The sequence below is a fragment of the Silurus meridionalis genome, chromosome 10 (assembly GCF_014805685.1).
Source record: "Silurus meridionalis isolate SWU-2019-XX chromosome 10, ASM1480568v1, whole genome shotgun sequence".
Taxonomy (NCBI): Eukaryota; Metazoa; Chordata; class Actinopteri; order Siluriformes; family Siluridae; genus Silurus; species Silurus meridionalis.
The window spans coordinates 16806115-16827966 of record NC_060893.1 but is presented as its reverse complement, the minus strand read 5'-3'; the positions used below and the strand labels follow the sequence as shown (position 1 = coordinate 16827966).

Genomic DNA, 21852 nt, shown 5'->3' with positions numbered 1-21852 from the left:
ATTTTGGAAAAATATACTTCGTGTTTTTCGCCAAAAGAAGCCATACGGGGTCAGTGTTTCATAAGAACAGAGAAAAGATACCTAGTTCTACCCACTGTATTTTGTGCAAGTCAGTTTTTCTTCTTTATTCGCGAAGGCACCAGATGAACAAGAGGTCTATTTTTCATTTAAAAAATCACTTTTTATCTTCATGAAACGTGGATTTTAAAGAACATACATGCACAGCTTGCAATTGAACAGCAACAGAGTCGCTATCAAATAACGATTTAAAGAGACAAACCGGGATGGGTAACGGCGAAAAAAGGCGAAGATGGGAGTACTGCTGGATTGCTGTAGGTCTTCCGTTGTTGATCGGTTTCGGGAGGCAGGTTTCTGCTCAGACAAAGTACCTTATTCCAGAGGAAGTTAAAGAGGGCTCGATTGTGGGAAATATAGCGAAAGATTTCAATCTTGATGTCAGTACTTTAATTGACAGGCGGTTTCGTATCGTTCCTGGAACAAACGGAGCTTTTTTTCAGGTGAATCAGAACAATGGTGTCCTATCTGTTCTTAAGAAAATCGACAGAGAGGAGGTATGTGTCGGTGCTTTATGCATCTTAAATGTAAAAATCGCCCTGGATAATCCGCTAGAAATTCATTATGTTGTTGTAGAAATAGCAGATGTTAATGATCATAGTCCGTGGTTTCCTGAGAAAGGACAACATTTTGAAATCGCTGAAAACACATTAACCGGGGCTTGCTTCGAGCTCCAAAGCGCACGTGATCCAGACATAGGCACTAATTCTATTCGCACATATGTTCTATCAAAAAATAACTACTTTGAATTAGAAATAAGGGATAATATAGACGAGGAGAAAATCCCCATTCTAGCATTACACAAGGCTTTAGACAGAGAGCAAAAAGGAAAACATAGTTTGGTTTTGACTGCAGTAGATGGAGGGACTCCTCCAAGATCAGGTACAATAAACATCACTGTCACTGTTCTTGACATCAATGACAACCGTCCCACATGCAGTAAGGATGCTTATCATGTTACGATAAGAGAAAATACTCCCGTAGGTACATCAATAGTACGTGTCAATGCAACGGATTTAGACGAGGGTTTAAATGGAGATATAATTTACAGCTTTGGTAAAACTATTCAACGAAAAGTGCATGATGCATTTAGTCTTGATGAAATCACAGGTGAAATAAAAATTAAAAAGCCCATTGACTTTGAAGAAAATGAAATGTATAGGTTAAGCATTCAGGCATCCGATAAAGGGCAGCCGCCAATGACTACTGACTGCAGAGTAATTATAAAGATTACTGATGAAAATGACAATTATCCAGAGATAGAGGTAACATCACTTTCAAATCTGGTACCAGAAGATTCTCAAACTGGAACTGTTGTTTCTTTAATTAGTGTAACAGATAAAGATGTTGGTGTTAATGGTAAAGTTATTTGCAGTATCTCCAATGATGTCCCTTTTGAATTAAAGTCATCCATTCAGGAGAACATGTATTCATTAACTACTAAACAACCTTTAGACAGAGAGCTTGTTTCACAATATGACATCTTAATAAAAGCCACTGATTTAGGGCAGCCTCAACTGTGTACATTTAAAACACTAACTGTTCAAGTTTCAGATGTTAATGATAATATTCCAGAATTTGCCCAAAATCCTCTTGAACTATACTTGATGGAAAATAATGTTCCTGGTGCTTCTATATTCTCTGTTACCGCATCTGATAGAGATCTAAATGAGAATGCTGTGCTTTCTTATCAAATAATAAGGAACACAGACCAATTAGGGTCAAGTGTTTTACAGAGCCATACAATAAAGAGTGATCTGGGAACATTTCTAAATATCAATCCAGAAACAGGCATTATTATCACACTAAAAAGTTTTGATTTTGAAACAATCAAAACGTTCCAGTTCCAAGTTCTTGCTACAGATTCTGGAACTCCATCACTAAGCAGTAATGTCACAGTGAATGTGTTTATTCTGGATCAAAATGACAACGTTCCAGTAGTCTTACATCCAGTCAGTGCTAATGGCTCTGCAAAAGGTGTCGAAGAGGTTCCCCGCAATGCCAACCCAGGATATTTGGTGACGAAAGTGAGAGCCTACGATGCAGATATTGGATACAATGGGTGGTTATTATTTTCACTGCAAGAAGTGAGTCACCACAATCTTTTTGGTTTGGACCGTTATACAGGACAGATAAGGACTCTTCGCTCATTCACAGAAATTGATGAGGCTGAGTATAAACTGGTTATACTGGTCAAAGACAATGGGAACATTTCACTTTCAGCAACAGCAACTGTGATCATTAAACTTGTGGAACAAAAAGAGGCTTTTGCTTCATCTGATGTTAAAAATGCAGAAAAAGAAGAGGAAGAAAATTATGTTGCCTTTTACTTGATCATTACTCTTGGTTTGGTTTCTTTTCTTTTCATTATAAGTATAATTGTGTTAATTGCAATGCAATACTCCAAATCTACAGACTTTTCCTCCAAGTATTTGCAAGATACAAATTACGATGGGACACTGTGTCACAGTATCCAGTATCGATCTGGAGATAAAAACTACATGTTAGTTCGACCAAGAATGAGCATCGGTTCTGATATACATCCAGCTAGTAATCAGAATACCTTATTGGTACCTCATCACAGGAGCAGGCTTTCAAATGCGGTAAGATTTTAAATTACATTTAACTTGCTGTGTCTTACTTACATTTATTTTCCCTAAAATGTATACTCTTTGCTGTTCTGTTTGTGGTTTATTTATTCAACTTAAAACTTTACATTTTCAAGATTTCAATTCACTATTAACTCAAGTCAAATCAAATCAAGTCAGGTCAGGTTTATTTCTATATCGCTTTTCACAACGGACATTGTCTCAAAGCAGCTTTACAGAATTTAAGAGTTAAGGTGAGCAATGTGTATTTAATCCTGATGAGTGAGCCATGGCGACTGTGGCAAAGAAAACACTCCCTCACATGTTATGGGGAAGAAACCTTGAGAGGAACCAGACTCAAAAGGGAACCATTTGGGGATAAATATTTAAAACAATACAAAACACCAGAGAGTGAGAACTAACATGAGCACTGGAATGTAAAATTATGAGTAATGTCCTTTCTACAGTTTTATACAGTCATTTAAGGTTAAGGAACCAGGAGCTACTGAGCAACTAATAAAATAGCTCAACATTTAAGATCATCATAGATCCAACACCAGCTTCTCCATGCCAAAGCCTTGGAAACATTAAAACAGGTCCAATGTCCAAACTCTTCATGAAGTGAAATCCAAATGATGCTGTGTGTGTCTCTAAATGGTTCGGGATGTTTGCGGGGTCGGCATCTATTTCTTTAAATGTCCACAATCTTGATGAGTTGGGACATGGCTGGGCCTGGCACAACCTCAGGATGCCTTGTGATGTGTAGAGAAATAGAAGCAGTGGAGAGGAATTAGCATAGCTGCTGTTCATAATATTAACAAACACAAGTTGATATTGTGCATTTGATCAGATGTACTGGAGAATATGTGATATGTGGTATGTGTAGGCCTTGCTAAAAAGATACGTTTTTAATTTGCACTTAAACTAGGAAAGTGTGTCTGAGCCCCGGACACTGTCAGGAAGACTATTCCAAAGTTAAATAGCTAAATGTGAGAATGATCTACCGCCTTTAGTGGACTTTGTTATACTAGGAACTACTAGAAGTCCAGAGTTTTGGGATCTCAAGAAGCATGACGGATTGTAGCGTGTTAGAAGACTGGATAGATACATGGGAGCTAAACCATTTGGGGGTTTGTAGGTAAGTATCAATAGTTTGTAGTCGATTCGAAACATAACAGGTAGCCAGTGAAGGGATGAAAAGAATTGGGTTATATTGTCATAATTGTCATCAGCGCAGTGAAAGCTAATCCCATGCCTTCTAATAATTATTTTTAAAAATAAGCATGTATATTGTGAAAAGCAGGTGTCCTAGAACTGAACCTTGTGTCATCTCATAGTTTACTAGCATTAACCTGAATAGTTCTTTATTTAAATCTACAAATGGAAATGATCAGGCGGGTAGGATTTAAACCAGTTTAATGCCTGTCCCTGAATGCCAATGTAATTCTGTAAGCTATCCAGGAGAAAGTCACGGTCTATAGTGTCAAATGCATCACTAAGATCTACTAAAACTAACAGAGAGATGTAGCCTTTGTCAGAAGCTAAAAATAGGTCATTTGTGATTTCAACTAAAACAGTTTCTGTGCTAAAATGGGGCCTGAAACCTGACTGGAACTCTTCAAAGATATTGTTTTTTATAGGAAGGAACATAACTGTGCAGACACAATCTTTTCTAAAATCTTAGACATAAACGGAAGATTTGAAATTGGTCTGTAATTTGTTAGTTTTTTTTTTCTTCAAATTAGGTTTCTTATGGAGGGCCTTAATAACTAACAACTTGAGGGGTTTGGGGACATGACCTAAAGATAGTGGGGAGTTAATAATATTCAGAAAAGGCTCACCAGCTGTATGTAACACTTATTTTAGTAGTTTAGTTAGAATGGGATCTAACAGACATGTTGTTGATTTGGCTTTGGTAATAACAATATACAGCTCTTCCTGTCCTATACTTGTGAAGCACTGTAATTGTGGAGTTTTAGGTGAGATTGGATCAGGAGATGCTGTCAGAGGTTAGACATCCACAATTGTTTTTCTAATAGTTTTTTGCATTAAAGAAATTCATAAAGTTGTCACAACTTAACTGTGGTGGAATAGTTTTTTTAGATACCTGATTTGTTGTTAAATTTAGCTACTGCACTGAAATGGAACCTGGAATAGTTTTTGTTGTTTTCCATGCTTTTGCTAAGGTGCTCAACTCTAACAGCATTTAGTGTCTGTCTGTAGCTGAGCATACTGCCTTTATACGCAATTCCGCATACCTCCAATTTAGTTTTCCTCCATTTTCTTTCCAGATTATGGCCTGGTTTCTTGAGGGCATGAGTATGACTATTATACCGTGGTGCAAGTGTTTTTTCTCTAACCTTTTTTTAATCGGATGGTGTCTAATGTGCTAGTGAGGATAGTGTCTATGTTGTTATCCATTTCATCAAGATTATTAGCATTTAGGGTTTTAGTGAGAAATTGAGATAAATCCGGCAGGTTATTTGTTAATCTGTTCTTAGTGGTCGGAAAAATAGTCCTACCAAGTCAATAACGCTAATCTAATCTACCGATAGTGTGTAAAATATGAGATAATGGTCTGTAATATCATTACTCTGAGATAAAATATCTATATCAGTGACGTCTGCTGCATTGCATATTATTAAGTCTAGTGTGTGTGAATAAAACGATGAGTCATTCTAGTGATGTTTTGTTTAACCCCTAAAGAGATTAGTGAATTTAGTAATTCAACAAATTATATTTCTAGGCCATCATTTACATCATCTACATGAATATAAAAATCTCCTATAAGCAGCACTTTATCAAAATTGATCAAGAGGTCTGAAAGCAAACAAGCAAACTCTTGAAGAAAATCAACGTAGGGCCCTGGGGGTCTGTACACGGTGGCCAGAGTGAGAGATAGTAGAGGTTTTCTATGTATGTCTGAAAGTACAACTTTAAGAACTAGCACTTCAAATGATTTAAACTTGAATCCTAATCTTTGACTAACATTAGGGCACTGTAAATGGTTGCTACACCACCCCCACGACCAGTCTGACGGGGCTCATGCTTATAAGCATATCCCATTTAGACCCATATAATCATATGTTTTTTCTGGATGTTGTGTATGTATTTCTGGATCTTACTACACGAGGAATAGAAACGGTTTCTATAAAGTGTGTGTACTAGTAACTATTTGGTTTGTTGTACAAATGTTATCATAGTTGTAAATTGCATGATGTCTTACCAGTCAGATGGTGTGCAGCATGCTAGAGATGTTTTCTGATAGCACTGCTGCTTCAACTCTGCTGGAGGGTAGGCCATCAGGACAGAAAAACCTAGGATGCGCCCAGAAAAGATTCCAATTATCAATAAAGAGTACTTTGTGTTCTTGACACCATGACAGTGGCCTTAGTGCAAAAAACTTCTCAATTAGGGGAAGCGGTCCTGACACTATGCTCCTCGTTGTGGATGATTTGTTGCATACCATCTTTACCAGGATCCTGAAATCCCTCTTCAAGATCTCAGTTCACTGATTAACTGATACCTATATGCAAAGCTGTAGTTAAATTGCTGTGGTTAATGTTATCTTGATAGAGTATGAGATAAGCATATATTTAAAAGCTTTACAATAATAAAAAAAATCTGCTACTGAAACATAACTTGGTAAGCTTTCCTAATAACAATAATAATAATATTCTTCTTCTTCTTCTTTCGGCTGCTCCCATTAAGGGTCGCCACAGCGGATCATCCGTCTCCATACCACCCTGTCCTCTACATCTGCCTCTTTCACACCAACTACCTGCATGTCTTCCCTCACCACATCCATGAACCTCCTCCTTGGCCTTCCTTTTTTCCTCCTTCCTGGTGGCTCCATCCTCAGCATTCTTCAACCAATATAACTCATGTCCCTCCTCTGCACATGTCCAAAACATCTCAATCTCGCTTCCCTCACCTTGTCACCAAAACGTCCTACATGGGCTGTCCCTCTAATTAACTAATTTCTAAAACAATAATAATAATATTAATTAGTAAAAACTGGTAATGAAAATAAACTATCCTACACATGGAACATAAGCATTTGCACAAGTAGTCAAACCTACACACATTTTCCCAAACAGTTTACACTGCACTTTGCTTGAAAAACTATTTTACTATGTATATATTTCTCTCTGCAGTACACTGCATATTTGTACATTATAGTAGTGCCACTGTCCGTGGTCCTGAATCATATGCTGGTGTATATGGAGTAGGTTTGGTAAGAATCACTTGTTCGCAAATTTGTATCCGCATAAAAGTTAACGATGTGGTGCATGGATTTGAAACAGTGCATTGGATACAATCTGTCATTTTTGCTTTGATAAAAAGAAATATTTATTTATGTATAATTATTAGTGCATGTCATACACTTTTATCATTTAGAAAGTGACCAATAATTTGTGTATTTTATATGTAGATTGATTTCTCCTCACTAAACTGTTTCTCAAGTGATTCAGCAACACTGGTGATATGTGAATATGACGTATCACAACACTATGGAGACTGAGTAGTGTCCTTAGAGTCACATGGAATATAGATTAACATGACAAAAGTATTGTGTTGAGGGAAGGACATAAACTTGATCCAATAGCAGTTTGTCCACCTTTTAAATTTCCACACATATATAATACAATAGACAGCAATCAAAACAGATAAAAAGAAAACAAACAGCAAACAGAAACAAAAATACCAGTAATATAAGTGAATAGCAGAAGTCGATTTAATGTATGTAATAATGGTGTTATATCAATAAAAAATAACAAAACATTTACTCTGCATATACAACAGATGACATGTGAATCTAATCTATGTTATTTACTATATAATGTAATATTTTCTACAGTGAATATGTACAGTGAAATTTATGCAGCTCTTAATACTCATGAAATCAAAGTTATAAATGAAAGTGTGAATTAATTTTTATATCTTTAATAGTAAACATGTCTTGCGTCCCCACTTCTTGCTGCATTAAAAATAAGCACATATCACAGGTTTTTTTTCCTTAATTCCATTTTACATCCACCTGATGTGGATGTTATGTACAAATGAATAATGGAATAAACTTTTGGTTGCATGCTTTTGGTTTATTATTGTATAAACGTAATACTTTTTCACGTAGCTTACTTTAAAACTAAATGCAATTTAAAATGGTCATATTAATGTCAATATATTATTTATATTTAATTTATATTCTAAACAAAATTGAAAAAATGGGGATGAACTGGAAATTTACCACTCAAGGTCTGTGCACTCAGAGTTTAAAATTTTGTATTTCATGTTCTCATTTGTGAAGCAGCATGGTGAATACCAGTTCTATTTATTTTCTTTCTATTATGTAATCATCATGTTTGTATCAAGATATTATGTATAAAAGTTTAGAATGATATGTGGGAACACACAAGTCTGCTTTTAAGTGCTCAAGGAATTTACTCCAATTGTTAATCATGCATGAAAGAAAAACTACTCATTGTTTGCAATTTTATTTAAATTCTAATTCTTTAGATATTATATGCAAATATTTCATAAAACGTATTGACTTTCTTCTGTATGGTAACAAACTTGACTGCTTGACATAAAATAAACATTACATTGCATTAATATACAAATGGTAGGATATGACGAAGCTCATAATTGTAACCAGATAAATTATAGATATAGTTATTTATTGAGAATTCATCTTTAATTTTAGGTCAGGTTAGCAAAGAATAAATTGAATAGCTTTTGCATCTCTTAAAACTCCGTGAACACTGATCAGGAGCACTGCTGAGCTGCATAGGAAACTGACATTAAATAATAGGATGGTTTATCATACATTCAATGACCTCGTTTTTTTTGTACTTTTATTGTAAATCTTTTTTAATTAAAGCCAAAATATTGTTTCTATTTGATAGGAAAAACTACCATCTTAAGAAAATATTTTTTGAGTGGAATGCTATAGGATAAGATACAGGAGCATATAGTAAAGACCTCATTAGAACATATCCAAGGGCATATACGAGAACACTTTGTTTAAACTTTCCCAATAGTGCGTTTTAGATCATTTTCCAGAGCATACCTGTTAACAACTACTGAGATATGGCCGCTTGGTGTCAGCCTTGAAAGCTAAAGGTCTGCGGCTCTTAGTCCCACCCAAGATGGTGACGTGTGTAGTGCGTATCTTCAACGTAAAAAACAAGAAGACGGTGCAAGAGCGTTCTTTTTTTTTATTATTATCACAAAGTATTCTAGTAATAATTGTGGGTGTCAGACGCTAATGCAGTCACTAAACATCGCGGATTTATTTTTGCTTGTGGAATGGTTTTTCGTATATCGTTGATAATGGAGGAATTCAGACAAAGGAGAAGCCTGAAGCTGGGGCGGATTGCTCTGTATTTTCTTTTGCTGATGTGCTTTGCGAGTAGAGTTTCAACCCACATAAGGTATTCTGTTCCAGAGGAGATAAATGATAGTTCTGTTGTCGGAAATCTTGCTAATGATTTGGGCCTTGATGTGAATACTTTGGTAGACAGACGCTTTCGTATGGTTTCTGGATCTAATGCCCCTTATTTCAGGCTTAATCAGAACAATGGTGTCTTATATGTTAATACAAAGATCGACAGAGAACAAATATGTGATGGTAATAATCCCTGCATAATAGACCTCAAAGTTGTAGTAGAAAACCCACTTGAGATGCATTACGTGGGTGTAGAAATTACTGATATAAATGATCACGCGCCTGCCTTTCCAGATAATCAACAAAGATTAGAGATTTCGGAGAGCACGTTTCCGGGTGCGCGCTTTCAGCTCCCAAGCGCGCGCGATCCAGATATCGGTGTAAATTCAGTGCACGCGTATAAAATACCCAAAAATGAGCATTTTGATTTAGAGATAAGAGACAGGGGCGACGAAAAGATACCATTCCTAGTTTTACAAAGAGGGCTGGATAGAGAGCGTAAAGCTGAGCACGAATTGACACTGACAGCAGTCGATGGTGGAAATCCACCAAAGTCTGGAACTTTAAATCTCACCGTCACTGTTCTCGATATCAATGACAATCGTCCAGTATTTAGTCAAGAAGTTTACACGGTGCATTTAGAGGAAAATGCTGTAAAAGGAACCATAGTAATAAAAGTGAGCGCAACCGATCTAGACGATGGTTTAAATGGAGATGTTATTTACTCACTTAGTAGTAAATTAAATCGTAACGTTTATGATACATTTGATTTGGACGCAGAATCGGGGGAAATTCGAGTAAAAAGCAAAATAGATTTTGAGAATACTGAAGTCTACAGGTTAGATGTTTTAGCATCTGACAAAGGTACACCTCCGATGACTGTTGATTGCCGGGTAATTGTGAAAATATTAGATGTAAATGACAACGCTCCTGAAATAGAAATTATGTCGCTTTCTAATTCAGTGCGGGAAGATTCCAAGCCGGGAACTGTTATTTCCTTAATTAGCATTCTAGATAAGGACACTGGTGTAAATGGAAAAGTTTTATGTACTGTGCCCCATGACATTCCTTTTGAATTAAAACAATCAATAAACGACAATATGTTCTCTTTAGTTACAAAATCGCATTTAGACAGAGAGGAGATCTCCCGTTATGACATTACATTAACTGCCTCAGACATGGGCCAACCTCCTAAAACTGCACAAAAATCCCTGAATCTGCTGGTGTTAGACGTTAATGACAATCGCCCAGAGTTTTCTCAAAATCCTATTGAATTATATCTAATGGAAAACAACATTCCCGGTGCATCGATATTTTCTGTAACGGCATCGGACAAAGATGTGAATGAAAATGCATTAATCTCGTACAGCATTCTTCGAGGTGATGGTACAAGGAGCAACCCTACATTTCTAAGCATCAATCCGGAAACTGGGGTTATTCAGGCGCTAAAAACATTTGATCATGAAGTAGCTAAAACGTTCCAGTTCCACGTGCTCGCTACAGATTCCGGAACTCCGTCACTAGGCAGCAACGTCACAGTGAACGTGTTCATTCTGGATCAGAACGACAATGCTCCAGTAATCTTATATCCGGTCAGTGCTAACGGTTCCGCTGAAGGTGTGGAGGAGATTCCCCGCAACGTCAATCCAGGACATTTAGTGACGAAAGTGAGAGCCTATGACGCGGATATTGGATACAATGGCTGGTTATTATTTTCACTGCAGGAAGTGAGTGATCACAGTCTGTTTGGTTTGGACCGTTATACAGGACATATAAGGACTCTTCGCTCATTCACAGAAACCGATGAGGCTGAACATAAACTGGTCATACTGGTCAAAGACAATGGGAACGTTTCACTTTCAGCAACAGCGACTTTAATTGTAAAATTTGTCGAGCCCAAAGAAGTTTTTGCTGCTTCCGATGTTAAAAACACAATAAAAGAAGAGGAAGTAAATAACGTCACATTTTATTTGATAATTACATTGGGCTTGGTTTCAGTGCTTTTTGTAATCAGCATAATCGGGTTAATAATAATTCAGTGCTCCAAATCTACAGACTATTCCTGCAAGTACTTGCAAGATACAAATTATGATGGGACACTGTGTAACAGCATCCAGTACAGATCCGGAGATAAACGCTACATGTTAGTTGGACCAAGAACGAGTATAGGTTCTACTATTGTTCCAGGAAGTAATGCGAATACGCTAGTGCTACCAGATCGAAGAACAAAAACTTCTGTTGAGGTAAGAATTGCGAATATGCATTTTTTTTGGTTTCTATTTGAAACAAATACATATAAATATTGTTTTGTTTATAATGTATTTTTGTAAATATGTAGATTTACAAGGAGCGCTGTTAATTATACTCTCTAATATCTGTTCGGTTTACTAAGCAATTCTCTGTCTGGGCGTTGAAGATCAAAAAGACTGATAAATTCACATAAACTAGTACACTTTAACTCTTTGAATCGCTACAAGCAAACAGGCAATTGTACTGGGAATTCAGTTAAAAGGGTACAATTAGTGTTTTGTTCATTGTGCTGAAACCATTAATTTTACCAAGTGTAAAACGCAGGGTCCTCAGTACCTTTATTGTATAACTTCCGTTAAAGTATTTGGTGCCCCCACCTCTCTCTCTCACACACACACACAAACACACACACACACACACACACACACACACACACACACACACACACACACACACACACACAAACTATTTATCTTTCAGCAGTTTCAACACACCATAGTTAGAACCTTAATGTTGGTGTGCTCTTTGTTTTTTGCCAATGTTGGTAGATGTGAAGTCGTGCTAAATAGACATTATCATTGATCAATACACTGGGTGTTTTTTTTCTCTGGTTGAAACTCTCTTTACTGATTTTTCTTTTTAAGAAAATACTGTTCTGAAAACACTAGCCGTTTCACAGACGCTGAAAAAAGTGTTGTCACGAAAAACCGTCACTTTTAAATAGTAAATTATTATAAATTGACAAAATGTCAGTATAACAATCAAATATTACACACGGCTATGTTTTATGGAACAGTTATGGACTAAACTTAAACACTAGAAAGCCACAACATTCCAGAAGTGTATCCCTTTATTAGTCTGGGATTTGTTAAAATTTTAATTGTTAATCTCTAAAAATCGTGTCAATTATTTCCATTAAAATCGAGCTGTGTGAAAGATACGCTGTAAGTGTTTGAATTACATTTCCGGTATTATTTTAGTTATTTTGGAGCCCTCTGTTTTAATACTTCCATTTTTACACCAGATGATGTCAGTGTTACCTTGCCGTGTAGAGTAAATCTTCTGCCCTTCCCACTCTTGTACGTTGTGCCCAACCTGTCTTTAGAAGAGGCTCGTTCTACGAGCACAAGAAAAACACAACATTTGAAATCAAATGACTTTTTGCAATGACAAAGCTATCCATAAATGGATTGTAGGCTTGGTATTTAAAGACAGCGGACGTACAGCCGCAAACGAGCATTTCGCGATGGGAGATGGAGTACAAAGGCGGGGATGGCCGTATTTGTGGATTTCATTTTTGTTGCTTTGCATCCCGGACCAAGCTTCTGGACAGATAAGATACTCTGTTCCAGAGGAGGTGAAAGAGGGAACGATTGTAGGACATCTTGGTAAGGATTTAGGTCTGGATGTGAGTTCTTTGGTGAGCAGACGCCTGCGGATCGTTTCCGGACCCAAACAAGATTTTTTTCAATCTAATCAGGACAATGGTCTTTTGTACGTTCTAAGAAAAATCGACAGGGAGGAGGTATGTGAGGATAAAAGCGCCTGTTTAATCAATCTAAAAATCGCTGTTGAAAACCCGTTAGAAATTCACCAGGTTGTTGTCGAGATAACAGATATCAACGACAATATTCCAAGTTTTTCTCAGACGCATCAGCATTTTGAAATAGCCGAGCATACCCCTGTAGGAACAAGCTTCCAGTTGCATGCAGCACGTGACCAGGACACAACAACAAATTCGGTTTGCAGTTACAAATTAAGTCAGAATACTAACTTTGAAATTGATATAAAAACTAGTGACGGCGATAAAATCCCGTTCCTTGTAATACGGAAGCCTCTCGATCGTGAACAAACAGAAGATTATCGTTTGGTTGTTACAGCAGAAGATGGGGGAAATCCCCCGAAAACAGGTACCTTGAACATTATTGTTAAAGTTCTTGACACAAATGATAATCGTCCTGTTTTCAGTCAGAATATATACACTGTAACATTGCAAGAAAATGCTCCAGTTGGCACCGTTGTGATTACAGTAAATGCAACTGACAGTGACCAAGGATCCAACGGTAATGTTGAATACGCATTTGTTAAAACTATAAATTACAAAGTTAATGATGTTTTTCAGTTAAATGCCATCACAGGAGAAATAAAAGTGAAAGGTAAAGTAGATTTTGAAGACATGGAAGTGTATAAGTTAGATATACAGGCGTCGGATAAAGGACAGCCTCCTCTTACAGTGGAGAGCAGAGTAATAATTAAAATTATAGATATGAACGATAACAAACCAGATATTGAGGTGACGTCTTTTTCAGATATTATTGCTGAAGACTCCAGTACTGGCACAGTTATTTCTTTCATCAGCGTCTCTGACAAAGACTCCGGACTTAACGGGAAAGTCGTATGCAGTCTTGCAGGAAATGTTCCTTTTGAACTTAAACCTTCCATTCAAGATAACATGTATGCCTTAGTAACAATGCGAAATTTAGATCGTGAAATAGTATCAAGTTATAATATCATTATAACAGCAACGGATTTAGGCCAGCCTCCATTATCTACTATTAAAACTTTACCTGTGCTGGTATCAGATGTGAATGATAACAGACCGCATTTTTATCAAACCTACCTTGAACTGTACTTGCTAGAAAATAATGCCCCTGGTGCATCAATTTTCTCAGTGAGCGCGTTTGACGACGACTCCGAAGAAAACGCGGTTCTATCATATCACATTATCAGAAACGTTGGCGCTCAGAATGATATGACATCATTCTTAAATATTAATTCAGAAACTGGTATTATTCACGCGCTAAAAAGTTTTGATTTTGAAACAATCAAGAGGTTCCAGTTTCACGTACTCGCTACAGATTCTGGATCTCCGTCACTAAGCAGCAACGTTACAGTGAACGTGTTCATTCTGGATCAGAACGACAATGCTCCAGTGATCTTATATCCGGTCAGCGCTAATGGTTCTGCTGAAGGTGTGGAGGAGGTTCCCCGGAATGTTAATGCAGGATATTTGGTAACGAAAGTGAGAGCCTATGACGCGGATATTGGATACAACGGCTGGTTATTATTTTCACTGCAAGAAGTGAGTCACCACAATCTCTTTGGTTTGGACCGGTATACAGGACAGATAAGGACCCTTCGGTCATTCACCGAAACAGATGAGGCTGAACATAAACTGGTCATACTGGTCAAAGACAATGGAAATGTTTCACTTTCAGCAACAGTGACTGTGAATATTAAACTTGTTGAGCCCAAAGAAACTTTTGCAGCATCTGATGTAAAAACTTCAGTAAATGATCTAGAGGAAAATAACATCACATTTTATCTGATCATTACACTGGGATCAGTTTCATTTCTTTTCATTATCAGTATAATTGTGTTGATTGTAATGCAGTGCTCCAAATCTACAAACTATGCATCAACGTATTTACAAGATACAAATTACGACGGGACATTGTGTCACAGCATCCAGTACAGATCTGGAGATAAACGCTACATGTTAGTTGGACCCAGAATGAGTATAGGTTCTACTATAGTTCCAGGCAGCAATGCGAATACTCTTGTGGTACCAAAATGCCGGAGGAGAACTTCTATTGAGGTATGGCTATGTTTTGTTCAGCATTGATGAACACACACACAAACACACACACACACACACACACACACACACACACACACACACACACACACACACACAATTGGATATTCCACTATTTTATTTAGGCTTGTGAATATACTGTATTATATATAAAATTAGATGCTGTAGCAAATTACACTAGACCTTTTGATAATTGTTTGACATGCACAATTGGTCGTGAGGTTCCACATATATTATTATTGGTTTAAGAAGAGTTGTGTTTAAAAGTTACAGTAAGAGATGTACGTAACGGTGCGTAAGCTATTTGACAACATGTAAATACTTTGTTTTTCATTCGGTTAGAAGTTTAGCTAAGAAATGTCGCTTGGTGTCAGTGTAAGACAGCGAGATGTTTTTGAGACTGCCCCTTTTTTGACGTTGCTCCTGACAGTTTTTGCGAAGCGACGGCGGTTTGCTGATGTTACCTCCAAGATGGGTCAAAATATTTATTTCGTAAATTGACTTCATATTTTTGTGTTTACGGGGAATACAGTTATCAAGAGAACAAAGTGATTGCCGCTGGTACTAAAAGACAATCTCTGGCATTTTCCATCACGATGTATTGGTGCAAACAAAGGCGGAGATGGGAGTACTGCTGGATTATTCTGTGCTTTTATTGGCTGATGCGCAACACGGAGCAGGTTTCTACTCAGATAAGGTATTCCGTTCCAGAGGAGGTTAATGAAGGAACTGTTGTAGGATATCTTGCTAAAGATTTGGGTCTCGATTTAAATTCTTTGGTATACAGACGGCTTCGAATCGTTTCTGGGTCTCATGACCATCTTTTTCATGTTAATCAGAACAATGGCGTCCTGTCTATTCATAAGAAAATCGACCGAGAGGAGATTTGTGATAGAAACAGAGCTTGCACAGTAAACTTAAAATCGTAACAGAAAATCCAATTGAACTATATTACATTGAAGTGGATATAATAGACGTTAATGACAATTTCCAGTTTTTCCAGAAACTCAAATATATTTAGAAATAGTAGAAAATAGACATTTAGATGCACGATTTGAACTTCCAGCAGCGCGTGACCTGGACGCTGGAATAAATTCAATCCGTTCATATAAACTAGATCAAAATGAACACTTTCAGTTGCAAATAGAAAATAGTGACGACGAGGACAAAATAATATTTTTAGTGCTGCAGAAGCCTTTAGACAGAGAGCAACATAGTAAACACTTGTTAAGTTTGACCGCATTTGATGGTGGGAATCCTCCAAATCTGGTACATTGGAGATAAGTATTTTTGTTATTGATGTTAACGACAACATACCTGTTTTTACTCAAGAAATATATACAGTTACTCTAAACGAAAATGTCCCGATCGGCACAATAATTACAACCGTTAACGCCAGTGATGCAGACGATGGTCTAAATGGAGAACTTGTATATGCACTCAAACGATCAAAAGTAATACCAAAGACTTGTTTCAGTTAGACAGTGTGACTGGAGAGATTAGTGTGAATGGAAATATTGACTATGAAGAAAATGAAGTGTACAGGTTGAATGTCCAGGCAACTGATAAAGGGCAGCCACCAATGACAGGAGATTGTAGAGTTGTCATAAAAGTTACAGACGCAAATGATAATAAACCTGAAATACATATTACGTCATTATCTAACATGGTTCTTGAAGATTCAAAACGAGGAACAGTTATTGCGCTGGTTAGTGTTAGTGACATGGATTCTGGTGTCAATGGAAAGGTTATTTGCAGTCTTTCAGGTAACACACCATTTGAGTTGGAAACCATCAGTCAAAGATAATATGTATTCACTGGTTACCAAAATGGGTTAGATAGAGAACTTATTTCTTATTACGACATTTCCATAAAAGCATCAGACTTAGGCCAGCCTCCTCAATCCAGTGAGCAATTTCTAAAAGTACTTGTTGCTGACGTAAATGATAACAGCCCAGAATTTCCCCAAAATCCTCTTGAACTTTATTTATTGGAAAATAACTCACCGGGCGAACTCATGTTTTCCGTAAGTGCCACTGACGGAGATATTAATGAAAATGCAGTAGTTACATATTCCATTATCAGAAGAAACGGTTTGCAAAATGACATGACATCATTTATAAACGTTAATGCTGAAAATGGCCAAATAAGTGCTTCATCAAGTTTTGACTTTGAAAAGGTCAAAACGTTCCAGTTCCACGTGCTCGCTACAGATTCTGGAACTCCGTCACTAAGCAGCAACGTCACTGTAAATGTGTTCATTCTGGATCAGAACGACAATGCTCCAGTGATCTTATATCCGGTCAGCTCTAACGGTTCTGCTGAAGGTGTGGAGGAGGTTCCCCGCAACGTCAACGCAGGATATTTGGTGACTAAAGTGAGAGCCTATGATGCGGATATTGGATACAACGGCTGGTTATTATTTTCACTGCAGGAAGTGAGTGACCACAGTCTCTTTGGTTTGGACCGCTATACAGGACAGATAAGGACCCTTCGCTCATTCACTGAAACTGATGAGGCTGAACATAAACTGGTCATAATGGTCAAAGACAATGGGAACATTTCACTTTCAGCAACAGCGACTGTAATCATTAAACTTGTGGAACCCAAAGAAGCAATTGCTTCATCTGATGTTGAACAGGCTGTAAAAGAAGAGGAGAAAAACAACATTACATTTTATCTAATCATTACATTGGGTTCTGTTTCATTTCTTTTTATTATCAGTATAATTGTGCTGATTTTAATGCAGTGCTCCAAATCTACAGACTATTCGTTAAAGTATTTACAAGATGCAAATTACGACGGGACATTGTGTCACAGCATCCAGTACAGATCCGGAGATAAACGTTACATGTTAGTCGGACCAAGAACAAGTATCGGGTCTACATTAGTTCCAGGCAGTAATGGGAATACACTTAGGGTAACGAGTATGCACAGCCGTGAGGTGAGTTTCCAAGATCTTCCATTCCATTTTTACATTTATTTCTGCATAAATATGCAAACTCAATTCCTCAGTCATGTTTAGTTTGAGTTATGTGGAATTACACTTGGTGTCGCTGCATGATAAACCATACCAAACGTTTCATGGACGCGCACAGTCGCGTGCTTTATACCCACCTCCTATGACGCTCGCATTTTGGACCCGCGGTGTTACCGTGGAACAACGTCTGTATTTATGAAATACTGCAAAGGGAGGATGTGTATTTTTATGTTTCTCAGGATTTATTGAACTATGCACATTAGTAATATTCATTAAATGGACATCCTTTGGTGAAGAGGTTTTCGTCATGGCAACTCGAGAGTATACAGCGTTTACGGCGATTCTGCGCTATTTCACTGTGTTATGTTTCTGCGGTAATGTACTGCCTCAAATCCGCTACTCTATTGCAGAAGAATCTGCACGAGGATCTGTTGTGGGATATATTGCAAAAGATCTCGGCCTTGATGTGAATAAACTTAAAGAACGAAGGTTTCGGATTGTTTCTGGATCAAAGGACGGCTTCTTACAGATAAACCAGGACAATGGAGCACTTTTTGTGAGTGGGAACATCGACCGGGAGGAGCTTTGCGAGAAAAGCCTATTGTGCGCAGTAAACCTTAAAACCGTAGCCGAAAATCCTTCGGAAATCCATTATATCGAGGTAGAAATTGTAGATATTAACGATAATTCACCTGCTTTTCCTGTGCGTGAAAAGCATTTAGAGATTCCAGAAAATGCGGTGCCCCAAAGTACGCGCCTCCCACTAGACGCTGCGCGTGATTCAGATGCTGGGTTAAATGCTCTGCATAAGTACACCCTTAGTCCTAATAACTACTTTGAATTAGATATTAAAACACGTGAAGAAGACAAAATTCCATTTTTGATATTGAAAAAGCAGCTTGATAGAGAACAGACACCCACGTTTAATTTAACTTTGACAGCATTTGATGGAGGAAAACCAGAAAGATCCGGTTCAGTTAACATTACAATAACTGTTGTTGACATTAACGATAACGCCCCGCTTTTTGATCGTCAGGTGTACAGTGTAGCATTAGAGGAAAATGTCGAGATTGGCTCATTGGTAGTAAAACTACATGCCACAGATTTAGATGAAGGTGCTAACGGACAAGTTGTTTATGGGTTTGACAAAAGTCTGATGAGGAAAGAGTTTGAAATATTTGAAATTAATTCTAATACAGGAGATATTATTGTAAAAGGATCGATCGATTTCGAAGAGCAGCGTGTGTATGAATTAGACATACAGGCTTCTGATAAAGGACAAGTCCCTTTAACAGGTCACTGCAGCATCATAATTAGTATAAAAGATTTGAATGATAACACACCCGAGATTGATGTGACCTCACTCTCCACTGACATAGTGGAGGACTCAAAGCCAGGGACAATTATATCTCTGATCAGTGCATCTGACAGAGATTCAGGTGAAAATGGTATGGTTATATGTAGCCTTACAGATGACATCCCTTTTGAACTGAAACCCTCTTTCCAGAAAAGCATGTACTCTCTAATAACTAAAGATCTGTTAGACAGGGAGACTATTTCTTTATACACAATAACTATAATGTGCAAAGATAGAGGAGAGCCATCTTTATCCTCACAAAAGACAATACAAATAAATATTGCAGATGTTAATGACAACAGTCCTGTCTTTACTCAAAACCCATTTTATTTTTATATTAGTGAAAATAACACACCAGGCACTTCTATATTTTCCATAAATGCATTTGACATTGACCAGAATGAAAATGCACAGATATCTTACCACATTTTAAAAGCAGAAGGCCATGAAGCAAACATGGTATCTTACCTAAATATAAACTTAGTGGATGGGAATGCTTATGTTTATGCACTAAAAGGCTTTGACTTTGAAACCACAAAAATGTTTCAGTTTCATATTGTTGCTTCAGATTCTGGAACTCCATCCCTATCTAACAATGTCACTGTAAATGTGTTCATTCTGGATCAGAACGACAATGCCCCAATGATCTTATATCCGGTCAGTGCTAACGGTTCTGCTGAAGGTGTTGAGGAGATTCCCCGCAATGTCAACGCAGGACATTTGGTGACAAAAGTGAGAGCCTATGATGCGGATATAGGATACAATGGCTGGTTATTATTTTCTCTGCAAGAAGTGAGTGACCACAGTCTCTTTGGCCTAGACCGTTATACAGGACAGATAAGGACCCTTCGCTTAATCACAGAAACAGATGAAGCTGAACATAAACTGGTCATACTGGTCAAAGACAATGGGAATGTTTCACTTTCAGCAACAGCAACTGTGATCATAAAACTTGTGGAGTCTAAAGAAGTTTTTGCATCTTTTGATGTTAAAAGCACAGAAAAAAATGAAGAAGAAAATTATGTTACATTTTATTTGATAATTACCTTAGCCTTAGTTTCATTGCTTTTTCTTATTAGTGTCATTGTGCTGATTACAATGCAGTGCTCTGAATCAACAGACTGTCCATCCAAGCATTTACAAGACACCAATTATGATGGCACCCTGTGTAACAGCATCCAATACAGATCCGGAAATAAACAGTACATGTTTATTGGGCCCAGAACGAGCATTGGGTCAACTATAGTTTCGGCCAGTAATGGAAACACCTTAGTGATTCCAGATCGCAGAAGGCGAACTTCTGGTGAGGTAAGCTCTTATTTTTTTTAAAGATGGCCATACATATTTAGAAAATTACCCTCATATGGTTTACTGTTTTTTGGAACAATAAATATTTCTTTGGAAGCGGTACTGAGGGGGGTTTGCATTTGGCAGATTTAGTTCACATGACTCCATATAACATTGGCATATGGTAGCCCACTTATTAAGAGAGACAGAGTACATTAATAGATGCCAAAGACCATTCAGTGTTGTAATTACCCCTTACACAGTTGCTCTATATAGTATACATTTACTTTGTTATTTGAGTTATCAATATACCTTTAATATAAAGAATACAATGACCAAGCATTCTTCTTTTTCTTTTTCATCTTTCGGCTTCTCCTATTAGGGGTCGCCACAGTGGATCATCTGTCTCCATACCCCTCTATCCACTATATCTGCCTCTTTCAAACCAACTACCTGCATGTCTTCCCTCACCACATCCATAAACCTTCCTCTTGGCCTTCCTTTTTTCCTCTTTTCTGGTGGCTCTATCCTCAGCATTCTTCTCCCAATATAACCCATATCCATCCTCTACATATGTCCAAACCATCTCAATCGTGCCTCCCTCACCTTGTTTCCAAAACGTCCTACATGCGCTGTCCGCCTAATAAATTAATTTCTAATCACTCCCAATGAATATCTCAACATCTTTAGCTCTGCCACCTCCAGCTCTATCTCCTTCTCCTGTTTTTTACTTAATGTCACTGTCTCTAAACCATACAACAAAGCAGGTCTCTCCACAGTCCTATAAACTTTCGCTTTTACTCTTGCAATTCCCTTCTATCAAAAATCACTCCTGCACTCTTTTCTTCACTTCTTTAACACACTCTTCATTACTTCTTTACTCTTACTCTTTACTCTTACCATTACTCTTATCACAAATAACAATATCATCAGCAAACTATCAAAATAGTCCACAGAGACTCCTGTCTGACCTTGTCTGTCAACCTGTCGAATCACCACTGCAAACAGGAAAGGGCTCAGAGTCGATCCTTGATTTATTCCAACCTCCACCTGGAACCAGTCTGTCATTTCTACTGCACACTTCACTGTCCTGTCCACTGTCCACTGTCCACTGTCCACATACATGTCCTGCACCACCCTCACATACTTCTCTGACACACCTGACTTCCTCATACAATACCAGAGCTCCTCTCTCAGTACCCAGTCATATTCTTTCTCTAAATCCACAAACACACAATGCAACTTCTTCTGACCTTCTCTATACTT

The 21852-nt window shown here is 37.6% G+C and overlaps 2 protein-coding genes and 1 pseudogene across 7 annotated transcripts in view; all 3 read left to right on the top strand.

The window, feature by feature from the left end:
- LOC124392412 (protocadherin alpha-C2-like) overlaps positions 1-21852 on the top strand; it is a 143094-nt gene that overhangs the window by 16507 nt on the left and 104735 nt on the right. Inside the window, exon 1 of one of the 6 annotated variants that reach the window (XM_046859418.1) lies at positions 171-2678. The exons of 4 other annotated variants lie outside the window; for them this stretch is intronic. In XM_046859418.1, coding sequence (XP_046715374.1) covers positions 285-2678 — 2394 coding nt within the window. In that variant the 5' untranslated portion in view covers positions 171-284. Of the gene's footprint in view, positions 1-170; positions 2679-12464; positions 14963-21852 lie in introns of those variants that run through there. One more of the 6 variants, XM_046859417.1, reaches the window with a different exon arrangement.
- Positions 15394-20242, top strand: LOC124392570 (annotated as a pseudogene).
- Positions 18093-19920, top strand: LOC124392572 (protocadherin alpha-4-like; the record flags this gene model as incomplete). Its single annotated transcript, XM_046859710.1, has 1 exon — positions 18093-19920. A coding segment is annotated over exon 1 (1671 nt), but the record flags the coding sequence as incomplete, so codon positions are not given.